This window comes from Chlorella variabilis (genome assembly GCF_000147415.1).
Source record: "Chlorella variabilis unplaced genomic scaffold CHLNCscaffold_2, whole genome shotgun sequence".
NCBI classification, from domain to species: Eukaryota; Viridiplantae; Chlorophyta; class Trebouxiophyceae; order Chlorellales; family Chlorellaceae; genus Chlorella; species Chlorella variabilis.
This window is the reverse complement of record NW_005435086.1, coordinates 673935-681749: the sequence shown is the minus strand read 5'-3', so window position 1 is coordinate 681749 and position 7815 is coordinate 673935. Positions and strand designations below refer to the sequence as shown.

Here is a 7815-nt window from a genome sequence, read left to right as displayed (position 1 = left end):
CACCGGGTGCAGCTGCCTGCCTGTCATTGGGTCCTTGCGGACCAGCCTGTCGATGGTGGCCAGGTTGCTGTCGCTGGTCATGATCTGCACCAGCCGCCCCATGATCTGCGGCGGCGGCCCAGGCAGCGCAAGTGCGTGGCTTCATACTGGGGCACCAGGGCTGAAAGACTGCGCCTGGAAGGGAGCAGCAGGCTGGCACAGGCAACAGCAGAGGGAGACAGGCAGCGCTGCGGCATGCTCGCCTGGGCCATGCCCATCACCAGCAGGGTGCAGGAGACGATGATGTTGCGCATCTGGGCAGCGGCAGGCGGCAGGGCTGCCAGTGGTTGGTTGGGTGCACGGCAGCTTACATTGCATGCACCGATGCCCCCTCATCCACCGCGGCTGTTCAGGGCATGCCATGTGGGCAACTTGTCAGAGCCAGCGTGCAGCGCGCCTCACCTGCTGCACGGCGAGCAGCGCCGCTCCGCGGGCGTCGTCGGCTTTGCCCATCAGGTCCTGCGCCGGCGGTCTGACAGGCACATAATCGGTAGCGCTTGTCTCGCCACAAAAATGCATGCCTTGAGTGGCTGCCTATACACGGCGGGCACACCCACCCTTGCCCATGTCTCGCGGGTGTTCATGGCGGTGTGCCACATGCCGCGCACCACCCAGTGCCGCTTGCTGGTCAGGGAGCGCAGCTTGGTGGCCCAGACGGTGGTGTTGAAGTAGGCCACCAGGTAGAGTGCCCACAGCACCATCACGCAAATGAAGATGACCTGCAGGGCAGCCCACCCAGGCGTTGCGGCTGAATGCCGCACCGAGCGGCAGGTGCTGGCGCCACCGGCGGGAGCGGCGGCGCGCGCGGGCGGCAGGAGGCAAACCATACCATCTCGGTGACCTCGGCACCCTGCATCTTGACGAATCAAGAGATAAACGCCTAGGGCTGTGACGAGACTGCTGCTGTCCAAGGAGGCAGCTGCTGGTCGAGGAGGCCCTGCTGTCCGAGGTTGAGGAGCACTGTCGACTTCCTTTGCAGGGAGTGCAGTCAGAAAGAGGGAAAGATCTGACGAGCGGGAGAGCAAGCATATTTGGGCAAGCATCTTGAGAGCCGCGGAGAAGCTGCCGCCATCATATTTGGAAAGCATGGCCATCTCGATTGCCTTGCTGTATGCACATTGCTTACAACCTCTGCTACATCAGGCAATGCATAACAGCTGCAACCTGGAGGAGGCGCCTGCGAAGGTTCACAATCACAGCTGCAGGCTCTGGCGCCACCGCGCGCCGCTAGCTGCGCAGCCACTCGATCCTGACCTTCTCGCCGGTGGCCTCGCCATCCAGCTCACGGTTGAAGCCGCCCTGCACACGGTGGTGAGCAGGCGCGCAGCACAAGGCATGCGCGTCAGAAGATGAGGCACCTGGGCAGCGAGCATGTGCTGCATGTGCCGCAACTGCACTTGACCACAGCGGCAGCACAAGCGCGCAGTACAGCGCAACCGCAGGCACGTGCGGAGCAGGGCAGCATGGTGCACGTTTGCAAGCAGCGCAGAGAGAAGCAGCGCAGCGCAGCGCAGGCCAGCAGGCATGGGAGAAGCAGGCTCAGCGCGGGGCCGCACCCTGCGGTTCATGTACTGCCGCGCGCCGCGGGTCGTCTTCACCTTCACCGCCCCCGCATCCGCGTGCTTCTTGCCCTGGGTGGTGTCAAAGCCCTGCAAGCCGCGGGCCGGGGCAGCGCGCGGGCCAGGCTTGGGGATGGCGGGGCGGGGCGACCTGGCAGGCAGGGCAAGCCAGGGGACTGTCTCTGCCGCTGCACGCAGCAAAGCAGACCCGAAGCCGCTTTCCAGCCGGCCAGCAGCGGGCACTCACAAAGGGGATGCCCATCTGCTGCATCATCATGATTTCCTCCGGAGTCAGCTCTGCATCCAGCTCCAGGGCGACAGCCTCCCCATCCTCCCCTGCCTGCCCCTCGCCTCCACCATCCATCGCCGCTGCCTCGCCACCTCCCTCTGCGTCCATGGGCTGCGGAGGCGGCGGCGGCGCGGCGCCCTCGGTCGGAGGCTCAGGGGCGCCGCCCGCGTCGCTGCGCCGCCGCTTGCTGTCGCGCTGCTGCGAGGGGGACAGGGAGCGGCTGCTGCACGGCAGGAAGGCAGGAGCGGTGGAGAGGTCAGGACCAAGGATCAGACCAGACAGCAACGTGCTGAACAGCAGGAGGCAAGACAGGGCGAGGCAGGGCAACGCAGGAGGGCAGACACCAGGATGCCAGCAACACAACATGCACCCAGCGGGCGCTATCAAACAGCCCTCGCAGGGCAGCCAACCATCCAAGAAGCCGCACCTCCTGCGCCGCTCCCGGCTGCGCTCGCGGCGGCCGTCCCGGCTGCGGTCCCTGCTGTGCCGCCGCACCCGCTCCTGCTCCCTGCTGCGGCTGCGCTTGCGGTCCCGTGGGTCCCCGCGTGGGTCCCTGCTGCGGCTGCGGCTGCCGCGGCGCCGCCTATCGTCCCCCTCCCGATCCCGCCCCCGCTCTCGCTCGCGGTCGCCGCCGCGGCGGCCACCCCGATCGTCAAAGCCCCGCCGCCTGTCATCCCTATCGTCAGGCCTGCGGTAGTCGCGGTCCCGATCTCGGTCCCGGTCGTCCCGCCGCCTGTCATCATACCTGCCGCTCATCCTGCCGCTGCTGCCTGCTGCTCAGGTGCCACGCTATGCGGCCGCCTTGCCCTGCTGACTGCCTGTGCCCGTCTGCGTCTGTTTGGCGATGTTGGCGCGCAGGGTCTGGAGGTAGCGCAGGCGCTTGTCCTGCAGGCGGAGGAAGGGCCGACAGCGGCAGAGTGGGAGGAAGGCTGCGGCTCGACGGCGGCAGCTGGCGGCGGCGCGGGAGGTGCACGGGCAGCAACAGGAAGTGCTAGCTGCCGCTGAGCAGTCTTAGCACGCAGCAGGTGGCAAGAAGCTCCCAGAAGCCGACGCACACCTGCAGCAGGTCAAAGTGCTTCACCCAGGAGGCCTTGCAGGCCGACGTGTACGCCGCCCGCGTCGCAGAGCACTGGGCAGGGATGGGGGCGTCTACGGTGTAGGTCACACCCGCCGCCTCCACACACGCGTAGAATGCGTCACGCGCCTGCAAGGGCGGGGAGCAGGGGCGTGCAGGGCGGCTGGGCGGACGATCGCGCAGACGCCATGCCACTGCGGGCAGCCAGGCGCCCGGCGGCGCACACCCAGGCACCCGGGAGAGGCCCACCTGCCAGCACTGTTCACGAGCCTTCTTCAAAACGCTGGTGTCCACGCTGCTGGTGCCGGGTGCCATGCGGCCCACAGGAGCGACGATGGCAGGTGGGCCAGCCTCTGGATGCAACAATCGGGGAGCTGGCTGGCTTCTGAATGTCAACCGAGTCCCGAGCATGCTGTGACTCGCAGCAGGAAGCCCATCTGATGGCAAACACTCTATCGGGGCATTGCCGTCTATTGCCGATTGGCGCAATGGAGGAAGTGAAGGAGGGCAAGGACTATCACTTCCCCACGGAGGAGGAGTCCATCCTCAAGCGGTGGCAGGAGATTGATGCCTTCAAGACTCAGCTGAAATTGACAGAGGGCAAGCCAGAGTACTCGTTCTACGATGGCCCGCCGTTCGCAACCGGCCTTCCCCACTATGGCCATCTCCTGGCCGGCACCCTCAAGGTCTGCGTCCCTCATCACTCCCATCGATCCCATCGGGCCCACCGCTGCGCTCAAGGCGCCTGCCCACCGCCTGGTGCAACATGCATGCCGCCGCCGCCGCCATGCGGCGGCAGGCATAGTCGCGGTTGGCGGCAGGCCCTTGCCATGCGCCAGCAAAGTAGCAGCTTTGCAACTCAGTACGCCAGCAGGCAGCTGGCAGATGGCCGTTGCTTGCCATCTGCATGTGCACCTCTTGCCGCTCGTTCCGCCAACCGCGGCGCCACCCACACTGCCGCCCGCTGCAGGACATTGTGACGCGCTATGCCAGCCAGACCGGCTACCACGTCACCCGCCGCTTCGGCTGGGACTGCCACGGCCTGCCGGTGGAGTACGAGATCGACAAGAAGCTCAGTGAGTGGCGGCGCCGGCCGGCCTCGCGCTCAGCATGCGGCAAGCCGCGGGCAGCGCCAAGTTGCGCCAGAATTCACACCTGCATCCCGGCCATGTGGCCCCCCCCCAACAGCATTGCAGCAGCAGCCTCAACGTGCTCCTCTTCCCCTGTCAATCATGCTGCTCATCGCCCACCTCACACACACACACACACACACATGCGTGCAGACATCAAGTCCCGTGATGAGGTGATGGCCATGGGCATTGGAAAGTACAACGAGGAGTGCCGCTCCATCGTGATGCGCTACTCGCGCGAGTGGGAGGACATTGTGCACCGCCTGGGGCGCTGGATCGACTTTGAGGTGCGGCAGGGGACGGGGAGGCGGCATGGGGTGGGGCCGGGTGGCGGGTGGTGTCGGCGGCGGGACCGGCGGCGGGCGTGGATGTCCGTGGTGGGGAGGTTGAGTGTGAGGTGGAGGCACGAGGTGGAGGGCAGCCGGGACCTTTGGCCGTCAGAGCAGGCTGCCGACACGTCAGTTCTCACCGCCCTCCCCCTCCTCCTGCCCTCCTGTCGCCTGCTTTCTTGGAACCTCTCCGAGAGCCTGGTCCCGAAGCTCCCTCCCCTGCCCCTGCCCCTGATCCCCGCAGAACGACTACAAGACCCTGGACCCAACCTTCATGGAGTCGGTGTGGTGGGTGTTCAAGCAGCTGTTCGACAAGGGGCTGGTGTACCGCGGATTCAAGGCAAGCAGCCGGGCCGCTGGTGCAGCGCAGGCAGCGCAGGCCACCGTTACTGCTGCTTGCTGCAAGGGGTGAATCGCAATTCTTTGCCTGCCGGCCTCTGCCTGCCGGCCTGCCTGCCGGCTAGCTGTCAGTTCTTTCGATGGGTGGGAGAGTGGCAGGCTGGGTGCCAGGGGCGCGGCTGCTTGACCTTGAGCCGATTGCACCGCGCTGGCATGGCTGCCATGAGGAACACAGCCGAACAATTCTGACACCTCTTGTGCGAGGGCGACCGCGCCCGCTGAACGTACCAACGCTATCATATGTACTGAGCAGCCTCGCCTCGCCGCGCCCTGTGCATCCATATACCCCTCCACCGCTGCCGCCGCCGCTGCCGCCGTCCAGGGGCAACGCCAGTGGCTCATGCCAGCGCACCTCCTCCGCTCCTTCTGCCCCACAGGTCATGCCCTACTCCACCGGCTGCTCCACCCCGCTGTCCAACTTTGAGGCAGGGCAGAACTACAAAGATGTGTCGGGTGGGCCCCTCCATGACCCCCCTGCCAGACAGACAGCCTGCCTCCTCTCCCCTCACGTGCCTGCCCGCCTCCCTGCCACCCAGCAGCAACTGCCGCTCTTGGCCTTTTTGCCAGCGGCAGCCAGCCCAGGCAGCGGCGGCGGCCTTGCCCCCCAGCATCACAGATGCCCGGCCCGCGCGCACTGCCCTCACCCCACCCGCTCTTGCCGCCGCCACTGCTGCCGCCGCTGCCGCTGCCGCAGACCCAGCCGTCATCGTCTCCTTTCCTCTGGACGGCGATGAGGATGGGGCCAGCCTGGTGGCGTGGACCACCACCCCCTGGACCCTCCCCTCCAACCTGGCGCTCTGCGTGAATGCCGAGTTTGATTACGTCAAGGCTCGGGACCCGGGTGGGTGGGTGGGGTGGGCACCCGTTGGGCTGGGACCACCTGCTGCTGGCTTGCCGCGACTGCAGCTGCCACGCTGCGGCCAGCCGGAAGCCGCGGCTCTCCCCCTGCCGCCAACCCGACACGCCCTCCCGCGCGCGCGCCGGCTCTTTCCCCCACCGCAGCCACGGGCAAGGTGTATGTTGTGATGGAGTCGCGGCTGGGGGAGATCCCGGGCGCTGTGCCCAAGGCCAAGAAGGGCAAGAAGGGGGCCGAGGATGGGCCGGCGCCAAAAGGGTTCGAGGTGGGCTGGGTGGAGGGGCGCATGGGCGGGTTGGAGGAGGGGCGGGGCGGGCAGCAGGGGGTGATGTGAGCGGCGGTCCCCACCCGCTCGCTAGCTGCTGGGGCACTGCGGCCTGAAAGCAGCCCCCCGCTGCCCTGCCCCTCTCCTCACTCGAACTTGTCAGCCCGTCCCCCAAGCTGAGCCCTGCCATCCAACTCTCCCTCCTCCCCACCTCCCTCCCCACCTCCTTGCTCACCTCCCGTCCCCTCTCTCCCGCCGCCCGCCCATCCACCACGTGCAGATCATCGCCAGGCTCAAGGGCGCGGAGCTCAAGGGGCGCACCTACCAGCCCCTCTTCCCCTACTTTGCCAATCTCAAGCAGCAGGGCGCCTTCCAGGTTGTGGCAGACCCGTATGTCACCGCAGACAGCGGCGTGGGCATCGTGCACCAGGCGCCCGCCTTTGGTGAGGGCGCAGCACCAGTTTTTCTTTTTTACTTAGGAAAGGAAATGAATTTCACCTGCCTGGCGGCGGGACGACTCTGCTTGCCCAGGGGCGGCGCTGGCTGCCGGGTGGCTCCGCGCCTAACCCCTGCCTGCCTCAGCTTCCTGACGCCTTCCTTCTCTTCCTCCCTCCGTCCTTCCCTGCCCTGCGTCCCCTGACCCTTGCCTCCCCTCCTCCACCTGCCACCTGCCCCAGGCGAGGACGACTACCGGGTGTGCCTGGCCCACGGCGTGATTGCCAAGGGGGAGGGCGTGCCGTGCCCGGTGGACGACGATGGGCGGTTCACAGAGGTGGTGGCTGACTTCAAGGGCATGTATGTCAAGGTGCGGCAGGGTGGCGTGCAATGCTGAGCTGGCGATGCTGAGCTGGCGGTGCCTGGCGCCCTCCTAGCTCCAGCCGCCGCTCCTGCACGGCTGCTCCATCCCCCGGCATGCCCTGCCTGCGTCTACGCCTGCGCCACGCCTCCCCTGCCACTGTGGCCTGTTCGCATCCCGCGGCCCTCACTCCCCTGTGCTGCCTTGCCACCCCTGCATGCCAAAACCACAACCTTACTGCTCCCTCCATGCCTGCCGCAGGAGGCGGACAGGGAGATCATCCGCGCGCTGAAGGCGGCGGGGCGGCTGGTGGACCAGGGCTCCATCATGCACTCCTACCCCTTCTGCTGGCGCTCAGACACCCCGCTCATCTACAAGGCCGTGCCCTCCTGGTTTGTGCGGGTGGAGGAGATCAAGCCGCAGGTGGGGCGCGCGTAGGCGGCGCCAGCCTGGCGCCGACCTGGCGCCGACCTGGCACTGACCTGGCACCTGCACGCGGCAGCGGGGCGTTTATAATAGCTGGCAGCTGGTCGGCGGGCAGGCTTTGCGGCGCAGGCCCCTGGGCGCGCTGCTCCTGCTCCGTCTGCGCAGCCCGCGAGCGATCCTCCTCTTGGCCCATCCATTGTACCGCACCTCACCGCACGCTCCCTCCCTGCCGCCCCCTCCCTCTGCAGCTGCTGGCCAACAACGAGAAGACGCGCTGGGTGCCCAGCTACGTTCAGGAGAAGCGGTTCCACAACTGGCTGGAGAACGCGCGGGACTGGGTGAGCTGCGGCCGAGGCGACCGCCTCCCGGGTGTGCCCTGGCGCTGCGCTCGGCAGCGTGGTGTTGCCTGGGCAAGGGCTGGGTGGCTGCGCGGCGCGCCGGGGCGTGGGGAGATGGCGCTGGCTTCTCCCACCTTGCCTCGCCACGGCTGGGTGCGCACGCCGCTTGCCGGCCGATGCCGCTGTGCTTCCCTCTTCGTGCCTGCCTGCCCTTCCACGCCTGCAGGCCATCTCGCGGTCCCGCTTCTGGGGCACCCCCATCCCCATCTGGATCAGCGAGGACTATGAGGAGGTGGTGGTGGTGGGCAGCCTGG

At 67.4% G+C, this 7815-nt stretch overlaps 3 protein-coding genes across 3 annotated transcripts in view; 1 reads left to right on the top strand and 2 right to left on the bottom strand.

Annotated features, from left to right (window-relative positions):
- Positions 1 to 1266: 1266 nt before the first annotated feature.
- On the bottom strand, positions 1267 to 2643 carry CHLNCDRAFT_137712 (hypothetical protein; the record flags this gene model as incomplete). The annotated part of the gene is made up of 4 exons (XM_005851066.1): positions 1267 to 1338; positions 1596 to 1688; positions 1846 to 2110; positions 2315 to 2643. The coding sequence occupies 4 exons, from the start codon at positions 2641 to 2643 to the stop codon at positions 1267 to 1269; spliced, it is 759 nt and encodes a 252-aa protein (XP_005851128.1).
- A 33-nt stretch (positions 2644 to 2676) lies between these two features.
- On the bottom strand, positions 2677 to 3277 carry CHLNCDRAFT_137711 (hypothetical protein; the record flags this gene model as incomplete). Its single annotated transcript, XM_005851065.1, has 3 exons — positions 2677 to 2772; positions 2945 to 3091; positions 3212 to 3277. 3 exons carry the CDS (start codon positions 3275 to 3277, stop codon positions 2677 to 2679), a joined length of 309 nt encoding a protein of 102 aa, XP_005851127.1.
- A 173-nt stretch (positions 3278 to 3450) lies between these two features.
- CHLNCDRAFT_137710 (hypothetical protein) overlaps positions 3451 to 7815 on the top strand; it is a gene marked incomplete at both ends in the record, with an annotated part of 9249 nt that continues 4884 nt past the window's right edge. Inside the window, 12 exons of the mRNA XM_005851362.1 lie at positions 3451 to 3648; positions 3933 to 4038; positions 4246 to 4379; positions 4666 to 4806; positions 5198 to 5273; positions 5515 to 5661; positions 5823 to 5941; positions 6222 to 6384; positions 6619 to 6746; positions 6999 to 7160; positions 7412 to 7501; positions 7728 to 7802. Coding sequence (XP_005851424.1) covers positions 3451 to 3648; positions 3933 to 4038; positions 4246 to 4379; positions 4666 to 4806; positions 5198 to 5273; positions 5515 to 5661; positions 5823 to 5941; positions 6222 to 6384; positions 6619 to 6746; positions 6999 to 7160; positions 7412 to 7501; positions 7728 to 7802 — 1539 coding nt within the window. The remainder of the gene's footprint in view (positions 3649 to 3932; positions 4039 to 4245; positions 4380 to 4665; positions 4807 to 5197; positions 5274 to 5514; positions 5662 to 5822; positions 5942 to 6221; positions 6385 to 6618; positions 6747 to 6998; positions 7161 to 7411; positions 7502 to 7727; positions 7803 to 7815) is intronic.